The sequence below is a fragment of the Giraffa tippelskirchi genome, chromosome 8 (genome assembly GCF_054371585.1).
Source record: "Giraffa tippelskirchi isolate mGirTip1 chromosome 8, T2T-mGirTip1v1.2.pri, whole genome shotgun sequence".
NCBI classification, from domain to species: Eukaryota; Metazoa; Chordata; class Mammalia; order Artiodactyla; family Giraffidae; genus Giraffa; species Giraffa tippelskirchi.
Genome location: NC_137282.1, coordinates 7631820 through 7649730, shown reverse-complemented (window position 1 = coordinate 7649730; position 17911 = coordinate 7631820). Strand labels below are relative to the sequence as shown.

At 41.9% G+C, this 17911-nt stretch overlaps 1 protein-coding gene across 3 annotated transcripts in view; it reads right to left on the bottom strand.

Moving 5' to 3' along the window:
- Positions 1 to 2623: 2623 nt before the first annotated feature.
- RNF170 (ring finger protein 170) overlaps positions 2624 to 17911 on the bottom strand; it is a 34648-nt gene continuing 19360 nt past the window's right edge. For 2 of the 3 annotated variants that reach the window (XM_081519202.1, XM_081519203.1), the window contains exons 5-7: positions 13314 to 13387; positions 9307 to 9417; positions 2624 to 5707 (exon numbers count right to left, since the gene is read on the bottom strand). In XM_081519202.1, the coding sequence (XP_081375328.1) occupies positions 5438 to 5707; positions 9307 to 9417; positions 13314 to 13387 (455 nt within the window). In that variant the 3' untranslated portion in view covers positions 2624 to 5437. Of the gene's footprint in view, positions 5708 to 9306; positions 9418 to 11007; positions 11171 to 13313; positions 13388 to 17911 lie in introns of those variants that run through there. The other variant, XM_081519204.1, reaches the window with a different exon arrangement.

The window sequence follows — 17911 nt, the reverse complement described above, 5'->3', positions numbered from 1 at the left end:
GGAAATTCATAGGCAGAGACCCTGGTAGGTTCCAGTCCATGGGGTGGCAGAGTCAGACACGGCTGTGCACGCACGCACGCATGAGCTTGAGTTTCTAGCTTGAGCACTTAAGATGGATGGCAGTGCCTTTTACTGAGATGCTGATGACCTAAAAAAGGACAAAAAAAGAGCTGCGTCCCAGCAGAAGAGAGGACTTTGGAGGGTTGGGAGTGGTTTTGGAAGCTGGGTCATTGGAGTTGTAGGAGTGAGGAGTATAATAAGAGAAAGAAGCAGTTCTCAGGGCCTGAAATGCAGACTACTAAAGAAGCGTGAAAGATCCCAACCAGTCCAGCTCGTGCTTTTGAGGTTTGTGATCTGGTCATTTCATTTAGTTGAATTTCCCTCCCAAATTCTGTTTTTCCCTCCTCCTCCATCTGTCTTCCAGCTATCCATAATTTGGAAATGAAATAAACACTCTTATTACTTGTTGAATATTATCCTAATGTTTCCTTACTTCAAAATGGTAAATTTACTGGTAAAGTGAATTGCATGTAATTTTAAAATATATATTATTGAATTGAACTGAGTGTTGTATTTTTCTCTGTAAAAACAATCCCCCAATCTAAATTTTCACTGTGTGGTCTGCAAACCAATTTATTTGCTTAATAGAAAAATAATTTTCACTACCTCTAACCCATCATCAGCTTTTCTTTTTTACTTTGCCCATTTCTTAACATGTCCTAAGGCTAGGATAACTGTTCGTTATTTGTCAAGGGATGACTTTGAGGAAGTCTTTCAAAGACTTCATCATACTTTCAAAGATGATTGTCTGCTTTTTAAAAATGTCAGTGGAAGCTGCCCAAATGTCCATTAATAGTTGAATAAGTTATGGCACAATCATAAATGGAAAACTATATGGCAAGCAAAATAAAGCAGCCCCACCACGTGGATAGTTCTTACAAACATAATGTTGAAGAAATCAGGCACACGAAGGGAATTATAGGATGGTGGTGATGCCTCTTGTTGACTGAAGTGATGGTTGAACGGTATGTTCACGTCATAAGGCATCATCTGACCCTGATGACTTACGTTTGGTGTTTGTTCGACTTTAATAACATAGCTTATTAAGCAAACAAGGGCCACACAAGATAGGCGAAAGTGCCCTTTTTTTTTTTTTTAAAGAGAAAGCTGTTTGTATGGTCATATGATCTCTTCATTTGACCCCTTCAATAAATATCAAAGGTGAATACATGCATAGCTTTATATGACCATCTCAGAGAACAAATAGGAATAAACTGAAGGATACTGTTAATTGATGTTCCTCAAAGTCTTAAGAGGCTAATTCATTTACTAATTGAACATTTTTTTAAGGAAAACAGAAAACTTACCCCTTAAGCTGAAAAGGGTAAGTTTTGTCTCAGTTTTTCTAGGGTACACTGAAGAAAAATAAGCCACTTGTTTTGGTGTTGGAGAAGGCTAAGGCCCAAACATGCCTTAAGCTTACTGATCTCTAATAGTTTAGATTTTAGTTTCTATCCAGCTATGCTTTTTCTAGAAACAGTTTTATATTAAAATACCCCCACATTCGTTCCCTCTGGGCCTCACTGTTTTCATCTGTAGGGTGAGGTTGTAGGACTGAAGAATTCTTAATTTGGAATCCATGAATGGTCAGCTCTTTGAATCCCCTGAAAAAGAACCAAAACTATACCTGTGTGTAGCTGGGGAGCTATCCATAGTTTCTATCTGATTTTCAGAGAAAACACAAAAATTCGTCAGTTTCTAAGGTCCCTTATAGCTCTGACATTCTAGGATTCGTGAAACAAGATTTTCATGTAGATATAAATTACAGGTTTTCTGTAAGACCGATTAGCAGAGTGAATGTTTTGATCTGAATTATTAGATATTTTTAAGTAATTTTTAAATTTTGTTTTGAAATTAATTAAAATCTAAACTGTTAGCTATAACTAAAACATCTTTATTTGGCGTTTAGCCCTCTTCAGTGTCCCACACTACATTCCCCTCAAAAGGTGATAGTCTGGAAGGAAAAGGACAGCGTTCAGACAGGCTCAGGGTTGTCTGACAGGTGAGGACCCCCGTCACGCCCCGTCTGGATTGGGACAAAACAGGGGCAGCAGTGGATGAAGGAGAGTGACAGACAGCATCTCAGATGTGCTTGCAGCCAAGAACTCCACGCTCAGAACAAATACTGACATCATGACGGTGGTCTGGTTCTGATGGTACAGACTGTCTTTACCTCTGTGACAGGATCGCCTCCTGTCAGCAGCCCCTAAAGCCCACCAGCCTGCTCTTAGAGACTCTTAGGTCTTAGGGCCTTAACACCTTGAGTGCCCTTTCCTATCCCTCACTCATTTGTCAACCAGCAATTTCCATAAGAAACACACTCATATGGGGTGGGAATCAGGGTACAAGTCTTAATTCTCATTCCAATTTCACCCTTACAGTCTAGAATTAATATAGACTGCCCAGATTAAATAATTTTCCTCAAAAACATTTCTGTTTAAAAATTTTTAAATATCAAAGCAAAATGGGTGAAAAAGTCATTGCAACCATTATATTGAATGCGATTTCAGGAGTTCTGAAATTAAAGCAAACAGTATCAAAGAAACCAGACAATAACAGCCACTTTTAAATTTTACATATGTTGCTTTTATTCAAAAGAATACCTGCTTGACAAACTCTTGAATCACAAAGTTTGAGTCAAACCGTCAGTCCTCTGAAACGACTCTGTGAGGTAGGTATCTGCGCAGCACAGCGACCAACACAGCCCTTTCTTGTGCTGCTTTCGTTCAGGTGCTGAGAACGGTGGTCGCTGGAACCACTGTTCCGGTGGGCAGTTAGACAACTGTTTCCTCCGTCTTGCTCCCCACAGAGCCGCCCAAGTTATCATCTGCTCGTGGGGTTGGACCATCTGTTTTTGTGAAAGTTACAATATTATTGTTTATAAAAATCCAAATTGTTGCTTTGATTTATAAGCTCTAACTCTGAATCACAGAAGTACTACTAAGATGTTTAAAACACTGATTGACTCTACCTGCTTTATATACTCAGATCCCTTTACGTTTATCATCAGTGATTAATAAAGGTGACATAATAAACAGCTCTAGAATTCTGAGATGCCAGCATGTTCCCTTTTCAGTTTAGTACAACTTCACACAGTGTTGTATGTTACAAAAGTTGGTACAATGCACCTCTACCAGGAAAGTTGCAGAAGGAATTCCAGATATTACAATAAAAGCCCTGTAAGTGTGACAGTGGAAGCAGAACGCATGCACAGAAAATTAAACCCTTTCAAAAAGGACACGGCTGTAGCCCCACACCAAATGTGCAGTTGTTAGGAAATGCATTTCGAGACTAGTGAATGGTGGTGTAACAAACTCCTACTCACTGCTTTTCAAGTCAGTGCAGCTGAAATGTTTCCCTATGAAATGTGCTACCCTGTGAGAAGTAGACTGGCAACTGTAGAATCAGGATTCATGTAGCTGTGATGTGTCATCTTCCTAGACTTTCCTATTCCTATGTATGTTCCAAACATCTTCCAAAGGATCCCCGTTTCTCCCCATGTAGGAATCCTAGGCATCTGATACCAGTTCAGTCACTTGTTTGCGCATGGCTTCAGACAAAAAAAAAAACCCCTTTCATCTACATCAGGAGTTTCATCTGTAAAGAGGAAGGCAATGCCCTGCCTTCTTCACATAACTGTCTTGCGAGTAAAATGAAAAGTGTGCAAGAAATTGCTTTAAATACAATGTGCTGTATTTAAGAATTTTGTTTTCCTCTCTGACAAGCAGCAGCTTGGTCTTAGGCCCAAATGACAAGACACTGTTGTTGACGTATCATCATTCAGCATCTCATCAGTTGATAGCGTCTGGCTCACCTGGAAGACTGACTGATCTCTGTTTCTCCCCATCTGTCCACAGTGAGGCCCCCTGACGTGTGGGTGGACAAGGTGGACAGCGGGGACTGCAGGGGGCAGAGCTGACACTGCCCGAGCCCCGGGGATCAGAGACGACCCTGCAGTCCGGGTCACTCACGAGCAATGCCAGCCGAGGGGCTTAAGACATCATAATACTTGTGGTTTTGATTCTTCGCAAACAGAAAACTGCAGATGGGAGCTTAGGTACTTATGCTGTAGTCATCCAAACACCAAGATAACTTCCATACTCATCTCCTTCTGCACGAGGCCTGATGAATCTGGGCTATATCCTGCCATCTAGGGACAGTATTACAACAGTTTTTTGACAAGAGAAAATTAACCAAATCTGTCCACCTGTTGCTACAGCCCATTGTTAATTTCTCTTGTCAGATTTAAATCGTGCTCCTAGTACCCTCCTATAAGCATCCCTAGTAGCTCAGATGGTCAAGAATCACCTGCAATTCAAGAGACCCAGGTTTGATCTTTAGGTTGGGAAGATCCTCTGGAGAAGGGAATGGCTACCCAGTATTCTTGCCAGTATACTGGCTACTCCAATATTCTGGCCTGGAGAATCCCATGGACAGAGAAGCCCTTTGGGCTACAGTCCATGGGGTCACAAAAAGTTGGACACAACCGAGCAGCTAACACAAGGCAGGAAACAGTACCCTCCTAAGGTCTCTGGTGCTCACAGTCACGAGAACCATGTTCCTGAGGAAGGCACTGAACTGCCATGAGTCTGCAGTATCACCCAGGTTCCTGAAAAAAAAAAATTCCCTTTAGAAGTTACTGATACTTTAAAATGCTCGTCCTATAAAAGGACCAAACTCTTACGGAAATGCTGTGACAGAATATCAAGTGTGCTGACTGGAGACACATGTCTTTCAGTTTGCTAATTCTTTTGTTGATTAAGTGTTCTGTAAACCCAGATAATGAAATCAAATTAACAAAGTTCAAGTCTCTTCTTTCACTTTCAGCTGATAACAAAGAATCAGATTGGCATGGAAAAGCAGAACTGCTTCAGATGCACAAAAGGTAGCTAGTACTCAAAGAAACACTGACTTTTCCCCAATATTGTACAATATTTTATTGTAACAAAAATATTTAGGTGAGGTTCATAGCAGTATATTATCATGTAGGTACTCACTGAGAAGGATGAATCTAATAAACTTGACATCTGACAATATCTCACTAAACATTCAGTTAATCTGAGTAATTTGCGGGGGGAGAAAATATAAGAAAAAGAAGCATCCCATTTTATGTAACTCCATATTTTTCCACAGAGTTTATAGACAACACAGAATCAAGATACAGTTGTAAATCATTCTAATTCTAACCTTAATATTAGAATCTGCAACATGTAAAAATTCCAGTCATATATTGCTAGGTATTTGCCAAATGATAATCAAATGTTTGTCGTAAAGTGGTTTTAAGCTCATTAGATAATATTCAGATGCTTCATACTGCCACGGTCCTTTTGTCTGATGTTACACATCAGCTCAGGTGTTTTAGTAAACTCATGTTTTTTCATCTGTTTAGTCTCTGTGTTATTACTTCTCGATACATAATAGAGATGTAGATGAGCAACAAAAAGATGACAAAGAAATCATCAAGAAAGCCGAGAATTCCAAACAAGGCTTCGGGTACAAAATCTAGAGGTGATATAAGATAGAAAAACGCTCCCATCAAACAAAGTATTATCCTGATACGGAACATCCAGAAAAGGCCCCCGACTGAAAACATCTCTCTGAATGCATGCCTCAGTAAAGTGGGGAGGTCCATAATTCTTTCCATAATCTGGTAGAAGAAGAACAAATATTATGATTTGGTATCAAATGTTGTCAGACTTCAAAATAATACAATTTTCTTAAGACGTGCAGTTATTAACATAAATGCAGAAGTTTCACATACTGACGAAACACCTTATTTTCTACTCATTTTATTTAAAAAATAGTTCTTTGATTACTAGGTGTTTTATAAAATAGGTCTTATTACAGATAACTGAAAAGCAACTAAAGTGTCAACAAACTTAAAATACAAGATACAGTATTAATAATACAAAATTCAAGTTATCTCTACTTTGAGTTAGTAACATAAACCGACAAAGAACTTGTGTGTAGCATTTAGCTGAGGCTTGAGCTCAAGTCTCAACTTTAAGGTTGGACAGATCTGGGTTTGAATTCAAAGTCAATCCCTTATTAGCCAGGTGACCTTGGGGAAAGTTGTTTAACCTACTCGAGATAAGTCAGCATCTAACTGAGTATATGCCACAAGGAATATTAAGAACTAGAAAAGATATTGTTATAAAAGACCTTTATAAATTGCCAGACAATATATAGAGAACATATAAGTATATATATATTATACAGATATACAGACACATCACCTTGGATGGCTTTGACCATCTAAGAGTATCAATGAAACTGATTTCCTTCTTAGGATGTTTATTCTGTCGAACTTGAGTTTAAGTGAATTACTAATTGCCACAATGATTTTTGGAATGCCAGGCCTTACCCTTTCTGGAAATGATTATTTTTCTGAATATATACAGACTAATATTTAGATTATATTTACTCTGTAAATATACTGAAAACCACTGAATTATATAATTGAAACAGGTATACTCTATGGCATGTAAATCACATGCAAATAAAGTTGTTTAAAAAAGAAAAGTACCCGGGCCTATCTGTATGACCTCGAGCAAGTTAGCTGACTGCAGGCTTGCCACTCGTTCTGTGCAGCTGCTGGCTGACTGCGTGACCGTAAGGTCCCGTGTGGTAATGGGGCACTCTTCAGTCACTTCCTAGAGGTCTCATTTCTGAGGGGTTGGGAGATGCACGAGAAACTGGCTAGAGGAAGTACATCACTTCCTGTGGTCATTCCACTGCCCACAGTTCACCTACTGCTAACCATCTATGTAAATATCATAAGTCCAACACTAAGTATGTATTTTATTTGTCTAACAAGTGCCACATAAGTTGAGAGGGAGATGGAGATGACAATGGGAAGAACTGAGCAAGTGACGAGAGAACAGTTTTAAAAACCCCACTAGATAAAGAAAATCTTGTAACTCCTTTTGGAAAACTGGTCACAAAAGAACAAGAATGGTCTTTTTAGAATCACCTCCTATGTCAATTTTCTGTTTTCTACGGAAGAAACTAACGTTTAAAGCAAAACAGCTATACAGTTTTCACAAGGTCTGTGGTAAATTGCTTCAAATATTCTAATGACCAGCTGATACATCCTTTGAATACTTCTCTGTCCTTTATCAGAGCTATTTTGTTCAGTTCTCATACCGTATCATTTACACAAAATCTGTAGTGATTAGACAAGAAAATATGAAATGGGCCATCAAGAAATATTTGTATGTTAATCACAGTATGACTCCAACTCTGAGGTAGAATACCAAACTAAGAGCTAAATGTCTTTATTAAATTGTAATTTCATCACACACCAAGCTTTCTTACTCATTAAGTATATATCTGACACATAGAAAATAATTGAGCAATGGTATGCTTCACGCTTTAAAATACCAATGAATATCTTTAAATGAATTTTTTTAACCTCAGTGGTAGTTCCTGAATTTGAAACACTGATTTTCAAAGAATCATCCTAAGATGCTTCTGGAGGATATGTAAGAAAATTGCTGGATAAGATACACCAGAAGACGCTCCCAAATATCCAAGGAGGACAGTAATGACCTGGTCAAGCTTTTCTTGCAGCTTAGACATCTAAAAGACTGGCCCATCACCATCCACAACAGGCAAACTGGAGCATGCCTTTAAATGTACCTGCCATCACAAATGAGGAACAGTACATATGTGGGAGCACACGTCTACACAGTACATACATGGGAGCACAAGTCTACACAAGTGTTTAATACAGAAGTGTAGTATCATTTCTACCTTAGGGATAACTGTAAGTTATATGCTAGACAGCATATTAGAAAGCAGAGACATTACTTTGCCAACAAAGGTCTGTCTAGTCAAAGCTATGGTTTTTCCAGTAACCATGTATGGATGTGAGAGTTGGACCATAAAGAAAGCTAAGCGCCAAAGAATTGATGCTTTTGAACTGTGGTGTTGGAGAAGACTCTTGAGAGTCCCTTGGACTTCAAGGAGATCCAACCAGTCCATCCTAAAGGAAATCAGTCCTGAATATTCATTGGAAGGACTGATGCTGAAGCTGAAGCTCCAATACTTTGGCCACCTGAGGTGAAGAGCCAACTCACTGGAAAAGACCCTGATGCTGGGAAAGATTAAAAGCAGGAGGAGAAGGGGATGACAGAGGATGAGATGGTTGGATGGTATCACCGACTCGACGGACAGGAGTTTGAGTAAACTCCCGGAGTTGGTGATGGACAGGGAGGCCTGGCGTGCTGCAGTCCATGGAGTCGCAAAGAGTCGGACACAACTGAGCGACTGAACTGAACTGACTGAAGTTCTACAAACAGTAAGGCTGACTGTATCCCAGGCACTGAGACTATAGTAGTGACTGAATAAACACAGTCCTCACCCTCGTGAAACTGTCTGCTGAGAATGGTAATGAACAAGGTCAGAGGGCGATGACAGACACCACCCTGGTTGATCAGGGACAGCCTCTCCGAGGAAGGTCTGTTTAGGGACGACCCGAAGGATGAGAAGTCAGCCAGGAGACAAGCGAGGGACATGCATTCTGGGCAGTGCCCTTTACGTTCGGTCTCGTGGCTGAGACGCCAGGAACAGCCCGCTGGCATGCTCGCTGAGCAGGTGGATGTCGGTGCCTAGAGCTTCCCGTATGGGTTTGTACTGAGTTTGTTCTGGGTTTCGAAGTACATATTCAGTCACACATGCACTTCTAGAATCCTCTGTTGCATTTGGAGAACACTTGGATGAGTCAGTAAAGTGTGAATTTTTAATCTATCAGATGCCTTTTTGGGGGAGGAGGGGCAGCTGTAGAGTTAACACTATTTCTTTTAAAAATTAAATACCTGACATATGAAACCCTCAAAACTTAGGATTACTTAAGGAAACAATTCAAACAGGGTAAATAAACAGAGGAAACACAACTATAAACCTCCCTCCAGAAGTTTTCAGTTGTAACTTTCCCATAAGACAACCCCTATTTTACAATCACGTAAGAGTCTGATAATTTTACCTTTCCCTCCAATGTCTTCGATTGCTTTTTTTGGCTGGTGTCACTTTCTTAACAAGTTTTATAATGCCATTTTTAAAAGATAAGAAAACTAGTCCTTGGGAAAGCTGTAAACCAGTTGCTGTAAACAACAATGATGAAGGTGAAGAATTTACCCAATACATACACTTTTCACAACTAGAGAGTATTTGCCGGTAAATCTCACTTCACAAAAGACAAGTATCACTCCATTCTAACTTTGTACCTGCTGCAACATTACTTACAGATCTGGGCTGCCCTGAGAATCTCCGGTTATAATCACTGATATCCTGATGCAATGAGACAACATCCTGAGACTGGTCATTTTCACCAAATACTGGTAGCAGTAAAGTCACCTGGATATTAACAGAAAAAAAAAAAAGTTGGCACACCTTTCTGGAGCATTAATTTTTTTCGTTTGGTGTTAGTATTCAGTAAAATGAGATAAGCTTCTGAATTTAGGTTTCGCTCATTTCTTTTAACAAAGGCCACACAGGAGAGGAAAATAAGTTATTGTTTCCTTACAATAAAATCCAATTCAAAATGTTGTTTGCACTCCTGTAAAACAAAATGAGCAATGGTTCAAAGACTTTTCAATCCATACCAGAGAGCAAGTCAGTGGTTCTCTCTTTGGGCTAACAGATATCTGAAGATACGAGAATGATGAGAAAATACTCAGGAGCAAGGTGACATAAAAAATATATACTTATTATTTTGAGAGAGAAAAATTAGGGATTTCATTTTTTATTAAAATCATGATTCCTTATCCTCACTGGCATCTGAATTCTCTTTGAATGCCACCAGCCACAATACAGACATGAAGGTCCTACTACGATCAAAAAGGTTAATTCTTGACACTGTTGTGTAACGTACTACATTTAACCCTGTTTCCTCTGTGGAGAGGTGAGGAGGATCACAAATGTCTCGGGGCTATATTTAGGTAATCTGAAGATTGATGGAACCTCAAAAACAAGTACATTTAAAATGTAAGAGCCCCCAGAGAAATGGGAAGCAGTCAGGATAGATCTGGGTTTCAATCATCTCACTGGTTTTGACCTTTCCTCATCTCAGCTGCAGAACCAGGACTTGACTGTTCAGATGCTTCCCAAGCAGAAAAACACAGGAGCCACTAAGAGCAGCAGGTGACAGGAACAGCAGCTGCAGCCGCTTATTAATACAATGAATTCTTCATGAACATGAACTGAGCCCCTGTTCTGGACCGGGCTTCCCTGCAGCCTCAGACAGTGAAGAACCCGCCTGCGATGCAGGAGACCTGTGTTCAATCCCTGGGTGGGGAAGATCCCCTGGAGAAGGGCATGGCAACCCACTCCAGTATTCTTGCCTGGAGAATCCCATAGACAGAGGACCCTGGCAGGCTACAGTCCATGGGGTTGCAAAGAGTCAGACGTGACTGAGCAGCTAACACTTACTCTGGGCAAGGCACTGTGCTAAATGCTAGATACACACAAAAAAGCGAAGATGTGGCCTTGCCCCCGGTGATCACAATCCCCTAGACGGAAGGGGAGGCAGGCTTGAACACAGCGGTCATAAAGCACCGGGGTAGGCGTTATAATGGTGCCAGAGGGCAAGGACTTCCTGTCTGGGGTGTCTAGAACACCTGACACTTGGGCTTGCCCTAGGAATGTGGTTGGACCGCTGGTGTGTGCACGCCCAGGGGAAACGTGTGAGCCTGTTCCAGTCACGGGCAGCAGCTTGCATGCGATCCCCAGTGAAGCAGGTGGTCAGGCAGGTAGATGAAGGGGCCGCTTCCTCTGCAGTTGGGGAACCTACAAGCTATCGTATTAAAAGAACTGTATCTCCACATTCTAGCCTCTAGCCAATGCAGGTGTGGTCCAAAGGATGCGAATACACATATGCCTTATGAAAAGCCACGGGGGGTGGCAGGAAGAGGGAGCAGGTGGCAGAACTAAGTCTTCAGTGCAGACCTTCGGCCCGGTCTCCGTGTTGCTGGCAGAGAGGAGAGGTGCACCAGCAGGGAAGCTTCAGTGTCGACCGCCTTGTGCCGCACGTGAAATCAGCCGGAGAGCTGGGACCAAAAAGTCATTTTTCTCCTACATCACACGACAAAAAGTGTGACAGAGGCAGAATCTGGAGATGAAGAGGCAAGAAGGAAAGAAGAGAACGCCTTGAACCTTTGTCTCTCTGAGCAAAAAAGAAACAAGTGACTGGGGTGGGGGGGGCAGTGGATAAACCAGAACGACGGCTGAGAGGCACACACGTGTGTGTACGTTTCTGTGTGTGTTTGTGTTTCACAATATATTCTATACGGTTTTATTTATACAACGTCCAAAAATCAGGCAAAATGAAACAGTAATCTAGAGGAGCATGCTGAGGCAATGACACTATAGGGAAAATCAAGGAAATCGGACTATTAGCGTATTAGCATTGTCCAATTAGGGTGGTCCACATGAGGACTATTAGGGTAGCTAGGACAGCAGTCCTGACAGTCACATGATGGTCACCTCTAGGAGAGAAAGGTGGCGAGGGAAGGGGAAGAGACTTGGACGAGGTGCTGCAGAGGCTTCTGGGGCTGCAGCCAGTTTCCAGTTCATCAAGGCGGTGGTTACTCAGTTCAGTTCACTCAATCATGTCTGACTCTCTGCAACTCCGTGGACTGCAGCACGCCAGGCTTCCCTGTCCATCACCATCTCCCGGAGTTTACTCAAACTCACAGCCATTGAGTCAGTGATGCCATCCAGCCATCTCATCCTCTGTCATCCCCTTCTCCTCCTGCCTTCAATCTTTCCAAGGATCAGGGTCTTTTCCAAGGAATCAGTTCTTTGCAACAGGTGGGCAAAGGATTGGAGTTTCAGCTTCAGCATCAGTCCTTCCCAATGAATATTCAGGACTGATTTCCTTTAGGATGGACTGATTGGATCTCCTTGCAGTCCAAGGGACTCTTAAGAGAGTCTTCGCCAACACCACAGTTCAGAAGCATCAATTCTTCGGCGCTCAGCTTTCTTTATGGTCCAACTCTCACATCCACACATGACCACTGGAGAAACCATAGCCTTGACTAGACGGACCTTTGTGGGTCACTCAGGTGTGGCTTTGTGGTAAGTCAGTGAGCTGTACTTCCTTATTTTGTGTGCTTTTCTGTATGTTCGTTAAAGTTGACAAAGAATTTTTGAAAACCTGTTGCTCCTTCTCTGGTTGTGTCCTCTGGTCTCTCTGGGCTGACGCCTTTCCCGTCTCAGTGGGGCTGCCAGAGGGAGCAGATGAAGGCACTCGAGTCTGGCTTCTCGACTTGGAAGCTCTTTGTCCTGGTCAGGACTTCCACTTGCCCTGGAAGACCTCCCACACGTTCAGGACTCATTTTCAGGCATATAGTTTAAGTGAAAACTTAAATATAAAGGAAATTTTGAAAAGCCACATACAATGGCTAGAACACCCCATTTTACTATATTTATTAATCTGAAAACAAAGAACTTCAGTTTCTCAAGAGTTTTCAGCATTCTGCTTCTCCGGTGTGTCAAAGGAATCGAGACCGTCTGGCCCATCTCACGTGTCCTGGCATTTCAGCCTTCAATATAGGTTTACAAAAGCTCGCTGTCTCCCTCCTGAGGTAGCTTCTATACCAACTAGGATGTTCTGATAATGCAATGTGGCTGTGTGGCCAAAAGAGACACTTTTTTAAAAAGTACTGCTCACCATTTAAAGCTATCTGGATCCTCACCACGGAAGGGTAGATTAAAAATAAAATACAACCAAAAAACAATTTTTTTCAAAAGAAGTCTAGGTGGGGGATATTTGCTTAAGCCTGATTGCTAGTTCAGTTATTCCTTTGCTGGAGTTACAACAAAGACTTCTTAGGATTTGGGGTGCGCGGCAGGGGACTCATTTACCAGTTTTTTTCTCACAACAACTAAAGGGATATCAAAGGCAATTCCCTTCTTCGGGGCATCTTACAGACATTTAAAAAAATAATGGAGAAACATCATAGAAGCTTTGGATAAATGAAGTTCTGCTAAAAATATAAGAATAATTCAAGAGTCAGATATAGAAACTATGTAATCATGTCTGACTCTCTGTGACCCACGGACTATACAGTCTATGGGATTCTCCAGGCCAGAATACTGCAGTGGGCGGCCTTTCCCTCCTCCTTCCCAACCCAGGGATCGAACCCAGGTCTCCCGCATTGCAGGCAGATTCTTTACCAGCTGAGCCACACGGGAAGCCCAATTTACAAAATGGACTTGTATAAATGCTGTTTTCTGGACACAAACATTACCGTTTGTCTACAGATCGGACAACTGATCGCCCCAAGCCACGAACCGTATCGCCAGTACGCAACGATGCAGGTACCTAATGGGAAGAAAACATTGATACTGATGTTGTTAAGTCTATATATCCTGAGAAAGTTTCATATATTTGAAATATTTTAACAGCATCACCTACTTTAGAATGTTTTTTACTTTGTCCAAACAACTCTTCAGGCAAATTCAAATCAAATAACAATTTCTAGACACTGAAGTGTATTTCAATTTAAATTACAAGCTATGATATAAGCATTTTTACAATCAAAAGCAAGCATGAAGCTAGAAACTATAAAACTCTTAGAGGAAAATAGGGAGAACACTCTGACATAAATCACAACAGGGTCCTCTCTGACCCACCTCCTAGAGTAATGGAAACAAAAACAAAAATAAACTAATGGGACCTAATTAAACATAAAAGCTTTTGCACAGCAAGAGGAAAAGAAAACCTTCAGAACAGGAGAAAATAACTGCAAACCAAGCAACTGATGATTACAAAACATACAAGCAGCTCATGCAGCTCAGTATCAGAAAAATGAACAACCCAATCAAAAAATAGGCAGAAGATCTAAACAGACATTTCTTGAAAGAAATACATACAGATGGCCAACAAACACATGAAAAGATGCTCAACATCACTCATCATTAAGAGAAATGCAAATCAAAACTACAGTGAGGTATCACCTCATACCAGTCAGGATGGTCAGCATCAAAAACACTACAAACAGTAAATGCAGGCAAGGATGTGGGGGAAAGGGAACCCTCTTGCACCGTTGGTGGGAATGTAAATTGATACAGCTTCCATGGAGAATAGTATGAAGACTGCTTAAAAAAACCCAAAAAACTAGGAATAAAACTACCATATGACCCAGCATTCCCACTGCTGGGCATATACCCTAGGGAAATCATAACTGAAAATGCCACGTGTACCCCAATGTTCATAGCAGCACTGTTTACAATAGCTAGGACATGGAAGCAACTTGGATGTCCGTCAACAGATGAACAGATAAAGAAGCTATGGTGTATATATATGTGTGTATATGTACATATATATGTATTATATATATGTATATATATACAATGGAATATTGGAATGGAGTATAATGGAATATTATATATATATATATATACACACACACATATATATAATGGAATATTACTCAGCTATAAAAAGCAATGCATTTGAGTCAGTTCTAGTGAGGTGGATGAACCTAGAGCCATAGTGAGCTAAGTAAAAAAAAAAAAAAAGACAAAGATCTTATATTAATGCATATATATGGAATCTAGAAACATGGTACTGATGAACTGATATGCAGGGCAGGAGCAGAGATGCAGACGTAGAGAACAGACCTGTGGACACAGCATGGGAAGGAGAGGGTGGGCCAAACAGAGAGAGTAGCACGGACATATACACACTACCATGTGTAAACTAGATAGCGAGTGGAAAACTGCTGTACATCACAGGGAACCCAGCTTGGTGCTCAGTGATGACCTGGTGGGGTGTGATGAGGGGAAGGGAGGGAGGCTCAGGAGGGAGGAGATATACATATATATATGGCTGACTCACGTTGTTGTATAGCAGAAACCAATATAATGTTGTAAAGCAATTATCTTCCAATTTAAAAAAAAAGCAAGCATGCGTTAAACTGGTTCAGTGCTATGAGGCTTAACAGAAATTACTGCATTTCTTATGTAAAATAAGTAAAATAATTGAACATGATTGTAAACATGATAACTAACAAATTGGTGTCAATTTTCCGTTCCAAATTTGATGCATATTTTATAAAAACACAAGTTCCATGTTTTTAAAAGTTTAGAAAACCAAGTTACTTAAGTAGCGGTAATTAGGTAATATGAGTAAGGAATCAAAGGATACAAAGATTACATGCTTCCTGCCCAAATAAAGGGCTGCTCAAATAAAGTTCATAATCCAGTTAAGTAATTGAGTCAGCTTTTGTACTGGATGGATTGGACTTTTCTGCTTGAAGGTGTTGACGAGCAGTGAAACAGGTAAACACAGCCTAACGGGAGGATTTACAGACTAAAGAGTGGTGGTCATTGAGGTCAGTGTATATGCACTGAAAGTTCAGGCCAGCAGCAAAGGAAGAAGGAACATTTTTTAACACTGGCTGATGTTTACGGAGCCAGTTCACTCTCTTCTCTGCAGGCCCCCGTTTCTCGGCTTGTCCAGGTTCCACTGTGCATCTGAACTAAGTGCTTCCTGGCTCCTGCTACCTCCAGGATCTTCTGTTTTCTTCCTCTCGCCTCAGCCACCCACCTTAGCCTTCTGTGTTCCTTGTTCTGATTCTTCCAGATCAAACACATGTCCACAATTCAGAGCAAGCACTGACAATCGGACTGAATATACCAAGGCGACAATACTCAAATCAATCAGAAGGTAGTTAAATCCCGAACTGTGTCATGTTAACTTTTGGTACAAAAGGAGTACAGAATTTGAACCCAACTTTGTGGGGTTGGTAAGATTTAGTTCGGCAGAACACAGGAGGGGAGGATGCTTCAGGTTTTACGATAAAAAAAGGAGTACGTGCCAGAGGCAGAAACAGCAGTACCTGAGGGGCCCGGTGAGCAAGCCAACGGCCTGAGCCATGGCTGGCCCACCTGGATGTTAGTGACTGCGGGGGGAGCTGGTTCAACAATTTAAAGATGAATTCAAACGCCAAGCCACCTGTATCTGCTCTCAGAGTGTCGTGTTAGACAATATTTACTAAATACTCTGAGCAATCTAACGTCATATGGAAACTACAAGAAAGCAAAGGATCATAGATCTGTATTATTACCATCTGTAATGACGCCTCAGATCTATCTACTACATTTTCACCCAAAAAGTCCAGTGTGCTTTGACACATGTTGATTGATTTAATCTTATTTCCACAAATTGGAATGCAGGTGTCCTTGTTTGCATGTTACGTAATGGCCACTCGCCTACACTGGAAAACTATGGGCCAACAATCAGACACTCAGTTCACACGCATCTGCTGGGACGCGCTTGATGCTTTTTCTCGCTTCCTCAACTTCTGTGCTCTTTAAACGGGAGCTCCGGGACGTCCCTGTGGTCCAGTGGGTAAGAGTTCACCTTCCAATGCAGAGGGTGTGGGTTCAAACCCTGGGTGGGGAGGATCGGCCACATGCCTCGTGGCCAAAAAAAAACCACAACGTACACAGCAGGAGCAATACTGTAACAAACTCAATCAAGACTTCAAAAATGGTCCACATTAAAAAAAAAAAAGTTAAAAAATAAATACATAAAAGGTGATCCACCTCAACTGGACGACAGGAGCGACGACTCAACGACCTGGAGTCGGGCCACAGGCTCTCTGGATCCGTTTATTTTGTAAAATGGGAATGAGACCCCACAAGACTGCCGGAGAACTCAATACAATAACGTGGGTTACAAATGCAAGGAAGGGGACGTCGGGGGCTGCTGGTATTCTTGGCTCTCTAGAGGCACAGAACTGTAGCTCCACACACACAGCTGAGCTGGAGTGCTCCTCACCTCGTATCTATATCCTTGAACTGCTATTCCAAGAAACACATTTCTGTTTACTGTGAAGCTGAATAAACCGGTGTTGTTTTTTCTTTTTTTTAACCTTTGGACCCACAGACAGTAAATCAATGTGTCCGACAAGGAGAGCAGGGTAACAGGAAGAATCTAACCTATTACCTCAGACCCAGAGGTAAAAACCGAGCGCACAACACAGCCATCTTTCGGCTGCCCGGGTTATCTGCTCTGCGAATCGCCAGGGCCCGGCCTGGCAGACAGACTCCGTCTAGCCAGCCAGACCTCCCGCATTCCCAGCGCCGGCCTGGGGTCCTGGGCGAGAGGACGGCCTGGGCCATGGCCAGACCCGGCGAGGGGCTCCAGCTGACAGGGAGCAGCGACCAGAGCTCCAAGCGGGGAGCAGCTGTTTTGTCTGATGGCCGTTTAATCCCCCCACCCCTCTGATCGTGCATTACTTTGCTGCTCACCAGCACTTCCAACAGATAATTAAGGATACACACTGAAACTGTGTTTTACAATTCGGTAGCTCCTTAGGCTAAAACCTGAGGGAAGAGGCTGAAATTAATGGAGGAGGCAATAATGGGACCGGTCAGCATTGACAGAAGGAGCACAAGGTATAGAAAACCCTGCATCACATGGACAGGATCCAAATTCTATTTCATCCCCAACAGCATCAACAGGAACACGGTATACCTCAGAATTCTGAATCTCAGACAAAAGATACAAAGAGGAGAAAGCAATATGTAGATCAACATACGCTACATTTTTAATCAATCTGGATTCGGAAACTGGGTACAGCCTGGGAGCAATCAGAACCCAACCTTGGTTCAAATGGAAAGAAATACTCCCCAAAAAATCAGGTCTAGTGATGAGAGAAACGTTAAGTAGAGAGTAGCGGTATAAACCACCGATCATGCGGTAGAATTTGGCCCTGGCTTTGATGTTAGACCGGGTTTAAAACCTAGCTCTGTCTGTCTGCAGCTGGGATGCCCTTTGCCAAACCTCAGCACGGCTGCACCTCGGTCTCCTCGTCTGTGGGCTTGGAGGAGATGC